General features: G+C 35.6%; 1 protein-coding gene across 8 annotated transcripts in view; it reads right to left on the reverse strand.

Moving 5' to 3' along the window:
- LOC150084664 (signal-induced proliferation-associated 1-like protein 2) overlaps window positions 1–20,177 on the reverse strand; it is a 585,655-nt gene that overhangs the window by 133,295 nt on the left and 432,183 nt on the right. For all 8 annotated transcript variants that reach the window (XM_090376537.1, XM_090376543.1, XM_090376536.1 and 5 more), the window contains one exon: window positions 17,614–17,707. In XM_090376537.1, coding sequence (XP_090232663.1) covers window positions 17,614–17,707 — 94 coding nt within the window. The remainder of the gene's footprint in view (window positions 1–17,613; window positions 17,708–20,177) is intronic.

A 20,177-nucleotide genomic window follows, 5' to 3' on the forward strand; every position in this document is an offset into this window, starting at 1 on the left:
AGTTTTCCAAATACATTACAAATTTAAACTTACAATATACCATGGAATTTAAATCAGAGTAATACAGAAATTATACTGCTGACAAAGCTTTTAACCACTTGTGAAATATTTTTAAGCTACCCGAGGAAAGTTACGAAATTCCCGCCAAAATATCGATGGCAAAGGCTATCTGAATATTAAGCTGTAACTTTCCAAATACTTATCTAAATACAAATGTAAACTAACCTACATGACTATAGGAATTCAAACTATATATTAACTACAGTTTAGTAAATTAAAAAAAAAAAAAAAAAAAAAATCCTTCAAAATTATTTCAAAAACTAACCTGCAATTAAGAGCTTCAAAAATACACAGCAACATGCTATAGCCTCGATCCCAGAATTGATTAGATAGTTTGATAGTCCTGGTCAAGTTTGTTAGCTTATTTCTAAATTAACTGGAGATTTTGTAAGTTAAGATTTAACATTTGTAGAGCTTATGCATCGGTAATTTGGCTTGAACATCATATCACGTAAATAGTAGTGAAGTGCAAGTGGACTTGTACGGTTTTCATTGTGGTAAAAAAGTAGCTTGAAAGTTCTAACCATGTATGTTGGCAAACAACTTTTTTTTAGCTAAAAAATTTTACTTCTAGTAAGGCTACAACTAAATTAAAACTCTATGAATGTAATGTTATAAAGTAATGCACCAAAATTCTCAGGGAAATGGGAAATATATATTTTCCAAAACGTTTAGGTAGAATAGGACCGGGGATTGCTGCCAAGGTCAAAAGTTTATGATACTACATATAAAGCAATGTCAGGGCATAAAATATGATACTGCCATACACGTTTGCACTAAAGACATTAAGAGTAGGAGACCTGTGGACTTACTTCACAAGTACAGGTCAATGCTGAAAAAAAAATTGCAAATTATGGCTAAAATTGAAAGTGTCTGCAATTCTGTCCAGACACGATAGGAGGGAGTATATTATCAGAGCCTTGTCAAAAAATACAGCCCTGGAGATTGTGAAAGGCTCATGGGGTAGAATTCTTCTTAATGTGGTCTGACAGGAGAGAGTAATTCTACAGGTATGAGATACACTAAAATAGAAAGGGTGCAAGAATATTTTCTGATACTACTAAGGTGGTTTTTGGTGGGTTGGAAAACTGCTAGCTTTGGGAGAAACAGATGAATAGATTAACAATAGCTGCAGACAGTAGTGAAAGTGATTCTTGCACTGCTTCTATTGGAAAATAAAGCAGCCTGGAAGGCAAGGTACAGAGGATTTCAAGGTCCATTGAGGGTCATCATGAAACAAGGAAATACATGGGCTGTGTTAAATAAAAGTAAGAACAGGTTTAGATATACTTGCATGAACACCAGTGCTAGGAGCATAGTAAATAAATTTGATGAATGTGAAGTGCTAGTCAAGGCATCAAATGCAGGCACCATAGGAATATCAGAGGCATGGTGTCACATATATAAGGAATATAGAATTTGAATATGGAGAGTACAATATACACATAAAAGACTGACAGGACAGGACAGGAGAGAGTGAGGGGTTATGCTCTTAGATAAGAAGCACATAAAATCTAAGTCAGTGCATCCAATCATTGACATGGGTGGCCAGTGCAATGTTGAGTCAGTTTGGTATGACATAAGCACTTGGATTGTGATACAGTTTTATTGTTGCATTAGCAGTTAAGGCTATTATGCGCCAAGGCATCATTATCGAAATTTAAAAATAAATACATAAATTCTGGTAACCTTTGAAAAAGGTTACCTCGTCACTAGTCATAAGGGTAAAAAGCAGTATAGGTATAAAAAATATGCATTCATTATCTTATAAACATATATATAAATTAATAAATAGTAAAAACTTAAAAACAGCTGATGTGTTGTCATTGTCGGATAAAATCTGACTGAGTGTATAAGGCTCAGTCAGATGATGGACAAAAGCAGTAAAATGCATGTCGTTAAAATCTGGGCACTTGATTAAAATATCTTAGGGGAAATGAACTGGCTGTTCTGTCGGCCAATTCATTTCCCCTAATCCCAATGTGACTGGGAATCCAGCAGAGGCAGATATCATATTCATGTTAATGAAGAAAGTGGATGTAAGACACTCAAAGAAGCAGAATATAAAATGAACCATTGGTCCTGATATTTACTAATGTGATTCAAGGTCGACTCAAAAGCGTGCAGCTCTGCACTAAATATGATGCATTTAGGAAGGATCTGCTCTAATATAGTGGTGTCTGGAAAGACAGCAGCAGATCTGACATATAATTCCGACTTTGAGCCATCTATGTAAACTGCCGCAAAGTCACAACATAACTTGGTTGTTATTGTTGTTGTTGTGGGGTTTTTTGGCACAAGGGCCTCCTGGGCCATATTGTGCCTTTTCATTATTAACTTATGACTGAGTTATTAATATAATGGTTATCAGAGGCGATTATAAATATTTATGCTTTTCAAGTATCTAAACAGTGCTTCAAAATTAGCATTATTTCCAAGTACATGTAGTAAATTTGAAGGTTCCAGCAGATTGGATGCAGAACAAAAACTGGATTTCCGGTTACTTGAATAATTAGGGCATTCTATTAGAATATGTTTGATTGTTAGCTGTGTCTGACAGAATGGACATTGAGGTGGGTTTTCTCCCATAAGCAAGAATAAATGAGTTGTATGAGTGCCCAATACGGAGTCTTGCCAAAATCACTTCTTCACGTCTGCTTTTCCTGAAACTAGAAGTCCACAACTGAGGTTCTTTTTTAATCTGAAATCAATCTTGTGTTTGCCACAGATTAGTCCATTGACGTCTACATGCTGTTTTAATAGTTGATTTATAATCAATGTGTGGAACTTTCAGATGATAGAATGATCCATTGGTAGGATGTTTGGCAGCACGATCTGCACTTTCATTACCTGGGATGCCGACATGCCCAGGGATCCAGCAGAAGGTAACCAACTGTTTGGATGTTTGATATTCGTATAATTGAGAACGTATCTGTTTCAGAATGGGATGTTGGGAAAAAGAAGTAGATTGAATGGCAGTGACGGCACTTAAGGAGTCGGTGTATATAAGAGCTTTTCTGATTTGCTGTTTGGTTATGTTATCTAGAGCTAATTTTATTGCATACAGTTCTGCGGTATAGATACCACATTCTGTAGGAAGAGACACAGCTATTGAAAAAGCAGCAGAAATTGCTGCAGCACCTACAGCTTCATCTGTTTTGGAGCCGTCTGTATATACATGACATTTCTCTGCGTTTTCTAAGGTGTGGGCTTTATGTAGCTGCTGGAAGTTGTTGTTTGGCCTTTTCTCCATTTCAGAAAGAAATTATCACAAAGATGTGAGTAATGAGACCAGGAATGTTCAGGAGGATCTACGTCTTCAAGGATATGTTGGAAGTTAATATTCCAACTGTGCATCAGTTCTTGCAATCTAATACCCGCAGGGCGGTTTTCATTAGGTTTGTTACGATAGAGCATTTCATTCTGAGGGTCAAACAGGTATTCCCAGCAAGGATGAGATGGAATACTTTTTATTTTTGCAGCATAGCTACATAGTAAGGATTTTCGTTAAAGGTGTAACGGCAGATCATTTGCGAAAATATACAGGCTGTTGACTGGAGACGTTCTGAAGGCTCCTGTGGCTATCCTTAGGGCACTATGTTGAACAGTATTCAGACGTAACAAGGAATTGTTTCTTGCAGAGTCATAGACAGGTGACCCGTAATCTAAGCGGGATCGGATAAAACTTTTATAAAGATGTGTGACGGAGTGTCTATCAGCACCCCAGGAGTTAGATGACACAGCTCTTAAGATGTTTAATTTCTTTTGACAGGCCGTTCTAAGGTAGGCTATGTGATTGGAAAAGTTAATAGGTATAAACCCAATAAACGAAAATTGTTGGTAAGAGGAATCAGATTGTTATTTAAATATATTTCAGGATCTGGATGCAATTTTCGTATTTTACAGAAATGAATTGCAGTTGATTTATTTTCTGCTAATGAATAGCCATTCTGTTGCACCCACAATTTTATTCTGCCTATGGACATTTGGAGTTGCCTTTCAATTGAAATCATGGTTTGTGACTGACAAGAGATAATCAGGTCATCGGCAAACATGTATGATTCAACTGTTTTTGGGATGTCTTGTGTTATATTTGTAATTCTTATTGCGAATAGTGTTGCGCTCAGGATGGAACCCTGCGGTACATCCTCTTCTTGTTCAAATGATTTGGACATACTGTTTCTATATCTGACCTGAAACGTTCTGTAGTGTAGGAAGTTTTGTATAAATTGGGGTAACTGCCCCCTCAGACCAAAGGAATGAAGATCCTGAAGGATACCATATCTCCAAGTGGTATCAAACGCTTTCTCAATATCGAGATTGAGCATAACTAGATGTTGTCTCCTGATGAAAGCAGTGCGGATGTTTGCTTCTGCTTTTATCATCACATCTAAAGTTGAGTGACTTTTCCGAAAACCATACTGGTTTTGGTTTAGCAGATTGTTTGTTTCCAGAAACCACATTAGCTGTCTGTGCACCATTTTTTCTAAGACTTTGCCTAAACAGCTAGACAGCGATATCGGCCTGTAATTATTCGGTATGGTATGATCCTTACCTGGCTTCGGAAAGGCCAGTACAATTGAGTGACGCCATGAGTGCGGATAAGTATTTTCTAAATAAATTCGATTGTAGAATCTTAATAGGGAAATTATTGCTTTATTACTTAACTTTTTTAACATTATATAGCATACTCCATCCGGGCCAGCAGCAGTACTTGATGTTTTGTTTAGAGCCTCAAAAAGTTCCTTTAACGTGAATGGCTGATTGTACGGTTGAGATGCCTTAGTATAAAAATTGATTTTATGTTTTTCTGCAGATGCCTTAAATTTTTGGAAGGTTTGGCTGTATGTGGACACTGCTGATATACTGGCAAAAGACTCAGCTAATGCATTTGCTATTGCTGTTGGAGCGGACAATTCCTGCCCTTTCCAGTTCAGGATTGAGGCTGGAGACTGCACAAATTTGCCATTAAGTGCTTGAATTTTTTTCCAGATGAGCCTGCTGTCCGTGTCCTTGTTTATGGTGGAAGCAAAACTTATCCAGGCGTCTCTCTTTGCTTTTCTTCTTGTTTGGCGGAATTTGGCCTTGAGTCTTATTATTATTATTATTATTATTATTAATAGCCATATGGTGCAAGGAAGCCTGAGGCTTATGCTGCACCAGGAAAAAAAAAAGTTCCCGAGTTACCCTGAGAGAGAGTGAGAGAGAGAGAGAGAGAGAGAGTCAAAAGTAGAAGGGAATCACCAAGAAAGAGAAGAATGATGATATCCAGCTCAGGACCCTGGGTGTGCCAAGCCCATACTCACCAGATGTGAGCCCCCGGAGTCTTTTAAAGTTAATAAAGTTAGCAGTTGTTGGGAATTTTCTAAACAAATTCCAAGCTCTATTTTTTGTCCATTTAGCATGTGTGCATTCCTGATTCCACCAGTAATGACTCTGTTTGCGTTTTCCAGGTAAATATTTAGGTATTGCAGAATTTGCAGCTTGTAATATTTGATTCGTTATATAATCGGTGATACTATCTATGGACTGAGACTGGACTATCTCATCATCAAACTGGATTAGGGAGGAATATTTATGCCAGTTTGCCTTACGGAATTTCCAAGTGAATCGCTGCAATGGAGACAAGTTTACTTGTGTTTGAATATTGCATAGAATCGGCAGGTGATCACTGTTTAGTGGGTTATCAAGGACTGACCACCCCATATTGGCATAAATGAGGGAGAGCAGATTGAGAGGTCTATTGCTGTCATGGATCCTGTAGAAAAATGGACATAGGTGGATGCACCAGTGTTTAACTGAGTAAGGTTATGAGAATCAAGCAGCGATTCTATTATTTTACCCCTTTTGTCAATTTTTGGAGATCCCCATAGAGGATGATGAGCATTAAAGTCTCCCAGTAAGCAGAAACGAGATGGCAGCTGATCTACTAGCTTTTCTAAATCATCTGAGGAGAAAGCGAAATTAGGAGGGAGATATATAGAAGCTATTGTAATGGTGATATCAATTTCAAATCGCATTGCCACTACTTCAAAAGGAGTCTGAAGGGAAACATGTTTGGATGGAATGTTATTTCTGACAAGAATAGCCACCCCTCCATGAGCTGGCGTATCAATACTCCTATCTCATCTAAAGATGTTATAATTTTTGATGGAAGGACACACTCGTGAATTTAGAAGAGTTTCCTGTAAGGCTATGTGTCAATTTTTGGAGATCCCCATAGAGGATGATGAGCATTAAAGTCTCCCAGTAAGCAGAAACGAGATGGCAGCTGATCTACTAGCTTTTCTAAATCATCTGAGGAGAAAGCGAAATTAGGAGGGAGATATATAGAAGCTATTGTAATGGTGATATCAATTTCAAATCGCATTGCCACTACTTCAAAAGGAGTCTGAAGGGAAACATGTTTGGATGGAATGTTATTTCTGACAAGAATAGCCACCCCTCCATGAGCTGGCGTATCAATACTCCTATCTCATCTAAAGATGTTATAATTTTTGATGGAAGGACACACTCGTGAATTTAGAAGAGTTTCCTGTAAGGCTATGCTAGCTGGTTCATACCGATCGATTAGATCCTGCAAATCGTCTTTTGCATTCCGAAATTCTCTGCAATTCCACTGAAGTATTTTTTCCATTATGTGATTTTTTGTGTTGTTCACGGCTCTGACTGTTTTTTAGTTGCAGCTTGCTTGTATCGATCAATTTTTGCTTTGTCTTTCCTAGGAAAGACGGGTCAGGTCACATCTCTGCCGACCGGGCTAGCCGAGTGGGTAAAGTACCTGCCCGGCAACCCAAAGGTCGCGGGTTCGATTCCCGCCTCGGGCTTGGATCAAAGTACTGCAAAAACCTTGGGAGGTGTAATATGGCCACAGAAGCCGATGCGCCAACAACTACCAAATCAAAAAAAAAAAAAAAAAAAAGGTCACATCTATCTCATCGGTTGCATGTAATTCTAAAAAGGTATCTTCTGAATCATGATGTTTGTCGATGTCCATTCCGGTGGTGGATGTTTGCGGTTTCTGTTTCTTTTGGTTTTATTGCTGAGGAAACATCCGTTGGTATGGTGATTGGGGTATTACTTGACTGCTCACTTGTTTTTTGTGTAGGACACTGTTTTGCACTAGAAAGCAACGATCATGCCCAGTTCGAAACTGATACTTTCGGAGGAATTGTTACTTCAGTTTGGATCCCTACAGACTGTGAGGGTTGAGCTGCTGTGGCATATGTTCGCTTTGTCTCTGTTTTGATTATCTGTCTTCTTGCCTCTGAGTATGTCACTTTGTTCTCTACTTTGTATTTTTGAATTTGTTTTCCTTGCTTCCATAATTCACATGTCTTTGAGAAAGCTGGGTGGTTACCCTTACAATTTGGGCAGTGCGGAATGATAATGGCACAATCAGATTGGTTATGATCTTTTGATCTGCAGATCGGACATACTGCCTCACCTCGACATGTAGTCTGGGACTGTCCATATTTTTGGCATTTATAGCACCTGATGGGATTCGGAATGTATGGATGGACACGGCAATGCAAGTAGCCGGCTTTCACTGATGTTGGTAAGTTAGGAGTGCTAAAGGTCAGAATTATGCTTCTTGTTGGAACGAGTGTACCGTCTTTTCGGGTCATGATTCTTCTTGCTTGGATGACTTTTTGATCGTGTAATTCTTGGACAATTTCCTCTTCTGATACAAGTAATAAGTCCCATTCTGTTATCACTCCCTTAGAAGAGTTTAAAGTGGCATGGGGAGTAGCTTTTATTTGGTGTCCTCCAAATGTTGTGGGCTTTAATAGTTTCACAGAATGTTGAGGTTGAGTAGTTTCTATTAGAAGATCACCTGATTGAAGTCGCCTTACTGATTTAGGTGAACCAGCAGCAGACTCAATGCATTTCTGCACTAGAAAAGGTGATAATTTGCTCAGAGGCTGATCTGATAGAGAGTGCAAAATGAGGAAGGCTGGTATCTCCTCTTTAGGTGTTGTTTTCAATCTCTTTGGTTGGGAATAGTCATTTTCATTGTCATTTGCTTGTCTTGAGCTCGATGGCTCTAAAGGTGGAAATGAACTGTTTTCCATCTTTGCTCCTTTCAGCCCTGGGAGAGTGGATTTCTTCTCCCAGGTTACCGGCCCCGCCACGGGGAGGCAGGAGCAGTGCCGCTAGGTGACCAAGCGGTATAAGGGTTAATACGTTAGTTTAAAGAGAGAAAAAAAGAAAGGTGGATTTCCTTTCTTAAAACTTGCTTACAATTCGTAAGACTAAGTTATTAATTGAAGAGAATGTAAAAAACTTTTTTAAACTAAAGAAGAACTGTGGCTCTGAGTAAACGCTCTATGAATCACTCTGAAAATCGCTTGATCACTATAACGCTTGGCACCCGGGGCCACAACATAACTTGGAAAACAAAAATTAGAGTAGGAATGTGTTATAGACCGAATGACTTCTTTTTCTTAAACAAAGTGGATTTTATGCTTATGAAGTTTGTACCATTAACTTTCTTCAAAGAACTATTCGACCCATCACTTTCTGGGACACCTTCTGGGACACCAACAAGTTTTTAATTCAGTGCTTTCTTTTATATCTGTGTTTCCTTGGTGATCAGAGAAATTTCATCTAGGCTGCTCCCAGACATTGTTTTTCCCTCCTCCCAAGTGTCCATACTTCACTACCATATTTAAGTGCTGCCTTTGATGTTATGTATTTGTAATTTCATTTGTTTTGCCATGTGTTTGCCAAAATTTCTTTTTATTATTCCATTCATTCTATTGGAAGTTTGCAATTTGGATTCCATAATGCTGTATCCTAAATATTTAATTCAGTTACTTGTTCAATGATGTTTCTATTAATTACCAACTTTGCTCATCTGATATCATTACCACACAATTAGCATTGATCTTGTTTTTAAAGCTGATATTTTTAAATTATAGTTTTGTTTTCATATTTAAATGGTGCATTAATATCTGTAATTCGTTCTCTGATTTGGCCAAAAGTACTTGATCATCAGCAGACAGAACTGCGTTAATTTTTCTGTTGTTGGATAACAGAATTCGATCTGTAATAAGTTTTTTCCAATCCTGCAATATTTTATTAATATAAATATTGAATAGTGTTGACAATAATTCACAACAATCTGTCTTACACCCCTATTTGTTGATATACCGAATGACTGAATGTGTCTTTACTAATGAATTTTATGCTAATTTTAGCGTCTTTATATATACTTCTTATTGAATTTATTAGTTCCCAAGGGATGTTGTAATTTTCTAAAACTGTTCATAATCTTTCTCAATTCAAATTATCGTAAGCTTTTTCATAATCAATAAATAATAAGTATGTTGTTAAATTTTGTTCTCTTCTCTTTTTAATTATTTGTTGCAGAGTGAATATTACATCTGTGCATCCTCTTCCTTTTCTGAATCCATACTCTTCTTCTTCTTCGAAGTATTCTTCTGTGTATTCATTTAGTTTGTTTTTTAATATATTTGCACATAGTTTTAATGCCACTGACAATGTAATTGCTCTGTAATTCCCACAGTTATTTTTTGGCCCTTTTTTTATGTATGCTGATTACCAGTCCTGTCTGCCAATCTTTTGCTTTTCGTGTAGATTCCCATATATTATTAACCCATATGTTCAACCCATATGTTGAACAGTGACACAACCAGCTTAATAGATTATTTAAAGATACTGAATTTAAAATTGTGGCCTGGCCAATACGGAAATTACATACTATACTGAACAATCGCTTGGTTCCTTCCACGTTTGCAATACAAATTAATGATCTGGTATACAACATTTCTTGCGATGATTGGGACTCGTCTTACCAAGGTTCAACGCGATTTTCTCTGAATATTCTTGTAAATAACATGAAGCTTCAGTTCGTGCTTCTCGTTCAGCAGCGTCAGAATTAGCCTTTCATGCCATTAACGAAAAACATACTTTTTTATTTAACAAGGCCAAAATACTTAATGTTCAATGTAATTATACGCAACTATTAATTACAGAATCCGTAGAAATTAAATTACACGAGAATTCTGTTAATGTTCTGCGGCCATATTTGATCTCCAATGCGTGGACCTTTACACGCATGCGTGAAGACAAATAATCACTATTTAAGTTTCAGGTTCAACCCTATTTGGTAATTTTCATTCCTGTGATCAAGACATATGGTCGTAAAGTGTTGTCAGCTTCAGGAAGGAAAATCGTTTTGAATATTTTCATTAGATTCTTTTTCATTTTTAATTGTGTTAAATTGATTTTTAATTGTGTTAAATTGGTTTTTACTTATTTATTTTTTACTCTAATGTAGGTTTTTTGATTTTTTCGTTTTAATTTCTGGAGAGTATCATACGGAAGAGTTCTACATACTATATTGAGGTAAATTCCTCTTATTATTTTACAAATTATTAATAATAATTTGTAAAATAATAATCTTAATAATTTTACAAATTATTAAATAGTGTCAGTAATCTTTCCTTAATTAGTTTTTCACCATATTTCAACAGTTCTACACATGTTATCTAGTTCTGAACTCTTCCTGTTCTCGGACATCTGAATGACATATTTTAGTTCTAGATTTATTGCATCCACAGTTTCCTTGATTTCCCTCTTCTGAGGGTATATCTTCTCCTGCTGTTTTCGAGTTCCATAGTGAAGAATAATATTTCCTTCATGTTTCTTCTTTTATTATTATTATTATTATTATTATTATTAGCCCTATGGTGCAAGGAAGCCTGAGGCTTATGCTGCACCAGCCAAAAAAAAATTCCCGAGTTACCCTGAGAGAGAAAGAAAGGAATCACCAAGAAAGAGAAGAATGATGATATCCAGTTCAGGACCCTGGGTTTCCCAAGCCCATACTCACCAGATGTGAGTTCCTGGCTTTAATTAAATTAATCCTCAATTTGTCATTTTCTTCCATTTGTAATTTTCTAAATATTTGAACCCCATTCTTTGTGCACCAGTTATATCATATTCTAAAGATTTAACAAATTTATCCCAATCTTGTCTTTTTATAGTTCGTGATAATTTTCGAACTTCTGCTCATAGTATTTTATAATTTATGTAGTCATCCGCACACACTTCTGCTTTGTAAATGTATTTCATATGCTTGTTTTTCCTTTTCTATGGTATTTTTAATTTCTTTGTTCCAGCTCTTCAGCCAATTCTTTTTCTTTAAAGAATTATACCCAATGCTTTCCTTTCCAGATGCCATGGTCAATACTGCATCTTCTATATTTTGCCAATCTTCTTATATGTCATTTGTGCTAGGTTTAATTTTCTCTTCTAATATTTTTTGTACAGATATCTGATACTTTCTTGTTCCAACAAGTGTGTTTTAAAAATGTTTCTGTCATAATCTTTGTTCTTCTTTCTGTTAGGTTTTATAATACTTTTGTGAGGGATTTCAACTTTTACTTTGTAATGATCATTGTCAATTTAATTTCCCCTGTATACTCTGGAGTTTCTAATGTATTTATTCAAAGTATCATTAATAAGAATATAATCAATCATCAATTAGCTTCCTCTTGCTTCCCATGTGTATTTGTGAATATTTTTACGTCTGAAGAATGTATTAGTAACCTTAAATTTATTGAATATTCTAAAGTCTATTAATGATTATCCATTATTGTTCATAATAGGTTCTCCCTCTGATCCAATGATCCTGTAATTGGTTGATTTTCTACTCTAGCATTAAAATCACCTGCTATGATTTTACATTCATTTTTACCTGATTTTTCCAAAACACCCTGCACTTCTGCATAAAAGTCATCTGTTTCTTCCTGTTTTCCTTTGACTGGCACATATGTTCCAATTAAATTAAAATTATATCTGAGAGTTTTAAGTTTAATTTGTATGATCCTTGGTGAAATCCATGTGTAGCCTACGATTTTTTTTCTTCCATTGTTTCCTCATAAAAATTGCCACTTCTGAAGACCTTCAGTTATTGTTTGGTACTCCTGAATAAATCAAAACGTATGAACCTAAATCTACAGGCCCCTGATTTTTCTTCTTTGTTTCTGATCTTATAGCAATATCAACTTTTCAATTGTCTAGTTAGCATTAGTTGAGGCATATGATGCAACAAAGCAATCCTATGCAGCATCAGCAAAAAAAAAAAAAAACCTCCCATTTCACCCATCTATTCACTCCAAATGCTTGTGTAGCTCAGCCTTAAATTTATTTAAACTATCAACTTCCACAACAAAAGATGGAAGTCTGTTCCAGCAATCAACTAAACGCTGGCTAATGGCAAATTTCCACACAACTATTCTACCACTGTCTTTCCTCAATTTGAATCTATGCCCCCTTAGGTTCTTAATCTGAGCAAATGGAAGAATCCCATCTGCATTGAGCTTGCTCAACCCATTCAAAGCCTTATACACTTCAATCAGATCACCTCACAATCAGATAAGCACCTGGAATCCAGACCTGTACACAGTATTCAAGGTGAGGCCCAACCATTGCCTTGTACAATGGGATAATCACCGCTTTGTCCCTGCTAGCAAAATTCCTATATATCATTGACAAGACACCATGACCTGCTCTGGCAGCCCGTCTGTACTGCTCAGCAAACTTCATATCTCCGTGCACAATTACCCCCAGGTCTTTTACACTCTCCACTTCCCTGAGTGTAGTACCATACAGTTGGTACATTTCTCTTGGGTTACTGCTACCCACATGCAGTAATTTGCATTTGTCAAATGTTAAACTTCAGTTGCCACTTCTCGGTGCATTTGCCCAGCGTATCTAGATCCAGTTGCAGTGGCATACTGTTTTTACTGTTGTTAACAACCCTGCCAACCTTTGTAAAATCTGCAAAATTGGACATTAAGCCTGATATACCTTCATGAATATCATTGATGAATACACAAAACAACAATGGGCCCAGCACCAAACTCTGGGGAACTTCACTAATATTTTTGTTTGTTTGTTTGGTTTTTAGGAGCATTAGCAACTAAGACGATATTGTTCTGGGGATATGCGGTGGTCATTCCCTGACCTTTCTGCATCCTCCATATTTGGTGGTGACGAGCTCAAACCCCAGTCTAATCAAGAAGCGTGTGCTCCACACTGCTGCTCCTTCCCACCTGGCTACGGAGGCACCTACTTCACTAATAACATTAGTCCATGAAAAACTGTGTCCATTTATTACCACCCTCTGTTGTCTCCCCACTCAACCATCCCTTTATCCTTTGTAACCACTTTCCCTTAATGCCATACTGCTCCAATTTGTACAGCAGTGTTCCATGTGCAACTGTACCAAAGGCTTTCCTGAAATCCAAGTATACGATATCAAAATTATTTTTTGGATTCAGATCCTTTGTGACCACATCATAATAATCAATCAAATTGGTCAGACAAGACTTCCCCTTAACAAACCCATGCTGTACCTGAATTATTACTGTAATCTTATCTAGATGATCCTGCAATACTTCTTTAACCAGCGACTCCATTATTTTCACAGGAATAGATAGACTGTAATTACTCGTGTCACCCTTTGATCCGCTTTGTGAATTGGAGATTCATTTGTACATCTCCAAACTGTGTGGCCCTCCCCAGAGTCCAACAATGCTCTTATAATTATGGCTATGTGTTTTCTTACTTCCTTTTCTGCTTCCTTTAATATAACTGGATAGGTCCCATCCACTCCAGGTGCCTTTCTTATGTTTAACTTCAACAATGTCTCCTCCACTTTGCTCTCAGTTATTACCAAATCTTTAAGATCCCTGTTAGAATTTAATAAGCTTCCATCCTCCACTTACCTACAGAATTCCTCATGTGTGAATGTAGATGCAAAATACTCATTCAGTTTGTCAGCTATCTGAGCATAATCATAGACAGTCAAACTATCAATATCAAGTGGACCAATCTGATTCATCCCCTTCCTTCTAGAGTTTATATAAGTAAAGAAGTCTTTGCTGTCTTTCTTTGCCTCCTTTGCATATATATTTCTCGTAATTTGTCTTCGCTTGCCTAACCCCCTTTGTTACCTGATTACATATTTGGTTGAGACAATGTTTCTAACAAGAACCGCTATCCCTTCCATAGGCTGTCAAGTCAATGCTCTTATCTTGTCTAAAGATAATTTTTAATGGTAGGAAACACTTGTGAATTTAAGTAAGTTTCCTATAAGGATATGCCTTTAGCTGCCTACTGATCGATAAGACCAAGTAAATTGTTTTTTATATTCTGAAACCATCTACAATTCTTATTGTAGATGGTTTCAGAATATGATTTCTGAAATCATCGATGGTTTCGTATTGTATCGATAAGGATTCTTATCGTTATGTGGTTTTAGGGTTGTTTTTGATTCTGACTGCTTTTTAGTTGTAGACTGCTTGTATTGATCTATTTTTGTTTTGTATTTCTTAAGAAAGAAGGATGTGTTATGTCCATCATATCACTTGCATACAGTTACCATCATTTTCCAGCTTTGCATGGCAAAACAACATTGTGCAGGCTCATTACCTTGATTGCTAATTTGGGAAAGGTCTTGAAGAATCTTACATCCTTCGGGATTACTACCTTGTTTGTTGAATAAAATCTTTTTTTTGGTTTTAGACCAGGACATGGAGAATGCCCTTGCGAACCTTCTTAATTTCATTTGTACTAATGACAACTATACTTTGGCAGTGTTAATCAACTTTGAAGGTGCTTTTTCTCACTTAGGTTGGAAAGTAATCTTAAAGGTCTTAAATATGAAAATTGTTCACTTCAGTTTTTGTTTCTCCAGAGAATCTTTCAATTCTACGTCAGTAATAATTCATTCTGGAAATGTGTATCAAGGCTCAATTTTGAGACCCCTCTTACATGAATCCTTTTTACTGATAAATGGTTAATAAGAAAATTTAATAACTACAAGTCAATTGCTTATGCAGATATTGACCATGTTGTATATATTACACAATATAACAGTTGTATGACTGTTATGTTAAGCTGTGTGTGTGTGTGTGTGTGCGTGTGTGTGTGTGTGTGCGTGCGTGCGTGCGTGCGCGTGCGTGCGTGCGTGTGCATGCAACATAATAGTTTTATATAGAGTAGCCTTAATTTTATTTTGTTCGCAATTCAGAATTTGTCAGAGATTACTGCTGGCATTCATTTTAATCCTGCATTCACTACCTGCAAAATAATCATCAACATCCACTAATCTTGCACTACTACAGGTGAATGCAAGTCTTTTTTTTGGACAGTACTAACAGTAGATAAGAGATGCCTACCTCCTTGTGGCAGAGAAAGAGTTAAGCAGATCCTTGATCCTTGCTATTTCCTGTTTGATAAGTGGCCAGTCTTCAACATAACATTTCCCACTTTATTCATACACATATCTACATGGCTGGCATTTGCAGAACTGTATCCCCATAGCGGTTATGGTAGTGATTGAGCTGATTCTTGGATACAACCTAACACAAGACACACACACACGTCTTATCGAATCTCTCTCTCTCTCTCTCTCTCTCTCTCTCTCTCTCGTTTACACTATTTATTTTATTTTCTCCCTCTCCTTTCAGGGATGGCATGTGCTGACTTCCAGTTCTACTTAACTGGAGGTGGGGTACTTGCTGGCATATCACTGGTTGAACCCTAATGATATGGAATTACTGGCATCCATAGATCTTGCATGACTACCTATGGTTGTAGGATTTAGCCTGCTAAGGACAATAAACACACAGTTGTGGCCAGCCTCCTAATGGCATGGTGGGTACTGGGAAGAAGCCTTCCTAGTGATTGCTGCCCCGCAGTAGTAAAATGGCTGGAAAACAGCAAAACAACATATTGATGGCAAACAAACAATGCACAGTACAAACATAACACTACATAAATTTCCAGTAATTTTACAAAATTATGTATCTTCACAGTATAGTACAGTGAAGTTGATCTAATCTTCCAGAACCACCCTACATAAGACAAAAAAAATGTCCATGTGTATAATATTATAGATATTATGCACGTATTATACACATATAATATTATAGATATTATACACTCCCATCTTTTTTGGTAAAAATTATCTTTGCATTATGGCCTTCTGTTCCTGCATTTCCAGCAGGAATTGCAGGAACAGATATGATGAAACTGCAGCAACCATATACTAATTCCTCCTACAACACATTTAAAATGTCCAATGTAGGATGGTAATTTAAGCAAAGCATCTGGAACCACCAGATGGGTAACACCTTTGAGCCACTGCAGCTATGAAGAGGTCACCTGATTTTTTTTTTTAGGATCAACAGATCGTAGTAGACAATTCTGAATAAGCTGATAAAAGCTTGCCCGTAAGTTGGTCTGTTAGGGAATGAATTGTGAGAAATGGTGCATGAGCTTGTATTGGCATTTCTCTTCTGTCTTCTGGATTTGAAGTATCATGATCTGTTGGAGGTGCAATGAGCTCGTGAGCTCCACTAGTGAAAAATTCATAAACGTATTACTCTTTCTCAAGGTGCTGTCCCGCAATACTGATACATTTTTGCCAATAACATGAAAAGCACTGATAGCATAGAAGCAAGATAGTGTAGTCCATCCAGGACAGCCCATTCATGACTGAATTCACCATCCGTCTTGAATTTCGTAATGAATATGCTCTTTCCTTGGTTCAAACAGTTGATAATCACTGGGGCTAAATCAAATCTATTCTTCATGTAATCTTGTCAAGTTTACCATATATGGGCATGCATTGTTATGCAATAGAATGACTTTCTTTGGCAATTTCAGGACTTTTTTTTTTTTTTTGCAAACTGCTATATTTCCGGTATTCCCATCATTCAGAACTGGCTTGCGGCTTAGCATTTAACTATTGCAACAGGTGAAACAGAAAATGAACATTGAATCCCAAAGGACATGCTGCGATTTCAAAAGCTACAGGCTGAATCCATAGGGGATCTTTTGTGATGCCATTCCATAATGGAATTTTTTTTTTTTTTGCGGTGAACTAGTTCATATATGTCACATTCTTTATAGGAATGGAAATCTTTTTGTTATCAATTTTCAAAAATGGTATTTAACAATAACTTCTGCTGAAAAAAATTACCTATATATATAAAAAAAAAACAAAAAAAACAGTAGATCTCTCTCCACTTTCCAAAAATTACTCAACCAACTGAGCCCTAAGAGAAGAGCATTACATTCCATAAATAGGAATCTAGGACCACCCTTCCATATCAAAGATATGGAAGGGTGGACATACCTTCCCATCATTAATTCCTCACCCATCAAAATCATTTCTACCTCACATTGGAGGGCTGGTATCACATGTGCCAGCTATATAAAAAGCAATACCATGAGCTATATAAAAAGTGTTTATATTATTAATTTTTTTTTCAAATTAATAGTTCATTTACTTTTATTCATTAGTAATAATTATTCATCTTTTCTTTGGTAATAAAATATTTTTGAAAAGTTCATTGTATTCAAGGAACAACATTCAGTAAAGGATTTGTAATATAATGCTCATTTATTAAAATTATTTTTATCATGGTGCAAAAAGTGTACATAGCTTATTTCCTGTATATATGGATAATTCTTTAAAAAAAAAAAAAAAAAAATTTATAAGGATACCTTGAGGTACTTTTTGGACTGTAGGAAGTATCCTGTGCATGCCTATTTCTTGTGTAAAGAGGTGTGCTAAGCTGGCTTTCTCCTGATAATTCATCTAAAAATGAAAAGTGTATTTAAACTATCATACAGTAAACTTCTATTTATTAGTTGTATAAAAATGCAAAAGTGTAAACAAGTGAGGAGAGATAAAATAAGTAACTCTGAATAGAAACTATAAAACAGAGTAATTATTTGTTTATTTATAGGGTTGTCGGGTTTTTTTTTTTTTTTTTTTTTTGTTAGTTGTTGGCATATCGGCTTCTGTGGCCTCCCAAAGTTTTTGCATTTTGTACTCTGATTCAAGCCCGAGGCGAGATTCAAACCCACGACCTTTGGGTTTCCACCCAGCTAGCCCGGGCGGCATTTATAGGGTATAACACATTAAACCAACTCAGGCTAAGTCTTTTGGGCTAATGGCTCACTGGGTATACATTTATACTGAATACGTTTAATTTAAATCCTTATGCTAAAATCTTATCTAACATCTTCCTTATTGGCCTAAAGGCTAACTTTGAATACTTTTATTATGCTTAATATATTCTTATTCTATTAATTTGGCCTTAGGCCTCTATGAGACAGCTTTAATTGTACATTAAACACTGTTCAAATTCTTTATCTTAAATCCGTATCTCTTACTGTTGTAATTATCTTACAGACTGATGTAATGCTTAATCAATAATTTTACGGCATTAATCTGATCTGGGACTCTTTTCATACAATTCCATTCAGACATTTTCCCATTTACCTTTTATTATTACTTATTACAGAAAAAAAAGTCTAAATATATATATACATATATAGACAGATAGATTTTTTCCATTGTAGCTACACCTGACAGGTATAGCTACAATGGAAAAAATTAAGTGCCTGAAAAATAAAACAGATTACCTAAAAAATTATATAAATAAAATTAAATGAAAATATATAAATGGTACTAAATGCTGTAGGTACTAAGATTTTAACTATGTCATTAAGGGCCGGCAGCTAAAACCAAAGGAAACACAACAATAAGCAAGGCCTCTGTTTCTGTTAAGATGTATATGGGGCAGACAGAAAAAGTGAGGAAACATATACATCATAGCTGACCTGACAAAGGCCAAAAAGTAAAAGAAATAAAAAACAAAAACAAAAAATACTATAATACTAAAATAAATAAGTAAAATGCAAAATTAAGCTATTAAAACCAATTGATACCAGTTAAAGAAAAAATTAATCTTATTAAAAATTAATTAAAATCTTAGGACCTACAGCATTAAGTACCATTTATATATTTTCAATTGGTTTTATTTATATAATTTTTAGATAATCTGCTTTTATTTTTCAGGCACTTTTAATTTTTTCCATTGTAGCTACACCTGTCAGGTCAGCACCCTACCCATACACTTATCTAATCCATTTGCATATATTTCATTATGGTTGCTGGGCATTTCTGCTATTACTAGCAGTGTCCTGGATCAATTATCCATTATTTTATATTATTATTATGCTTTCGTTCTTTTTTAGACATCCTGTTTTATCACTACAACCTATTATTATTATTAATTATTTTTATATATATATATATATATATATATATAATTTTATATATTATTAATTTTTAATTAATTATTAATTATTAATTTTATAAAGAATTAATATAATAAAGAATTAAAGCTTTTCCCCTTGAGAAAATTGACCAAGAACTTGAATATTTTTTGTAAGAACGACTTCTTCATGATTGTGCAAAAAAAGTTAAGCATGAAGTTAAAGACACAACTAAATGCTACAATACAATTTTATCTGAAAAAAAATACAGCAAAAAAAAAAAAAAAAAAACTCTGGATTCATTCTTTATTTGTACAACTGAAAAATAGTGTAACTTCAATAAACTTTACTTTTAACCTTACATTGTGCAACGTATTATAATAAAAAATGTCTAATAAAATAATTTTCTCATTTTTCAGTTCCTTCATCCATTTTTTAAACAAATATTACTGATATATTTAGGTGATTAATAGAATGTCTTAAAGTTCTATTAATCACCTAAATTTATATGAATTAGACTAAATAGGGATGATAGAATAAAGGCTTAATTGTCGGTACTCGCCTCAATTGATCTGCTCTGTTATGTGACGTTAAGGTGGAATAGGATTAAAACTAATTTACTAATCGAGTAAAAATTAAAAATTCATTTAAAAATAATAAATAAGGGCAAAAATATTAAAAACCCTGTGGTTAAGATTTGTCCAGGAAAGAAGTGCACCATCTTATTCCAAGCTGTCATATATGTGAAATATTAACATGAAAGCTAGATGAGGCCAATAGTCGTAACGAGAGACTTTCGTGAAACGGCTTTGGTTGGCAATAATGGGTAAAAGGAGAACTATGTATTTGAAGTCCTGATTTCCCTTGATGCATTTCGAAACACATGGGAACCTCACGTGTGTCAGGTTCCAAACCGGTGAAAGATTTGTCAGGAGTTTTGTATTCAAAACATTAAAATTAGTGTTATGGTGGCACCATTCTATAACGAGTGCTTCATATTG

This window comes from Mastigoproctus giganteus, chromosome 6 (assembly GCF_048544385.1).
Source record: "Mastigoproctus giganteus isolate SK-2022 chromosome 6, ASM4854438v1, whole genome shotgun sequence".
NCBI lineage: Eukaryota > Metazoa > Arthropoda > Arachnida > Uropygi > Thelyphonidae > Mastigoproctus > Mastigoproctus giganteus.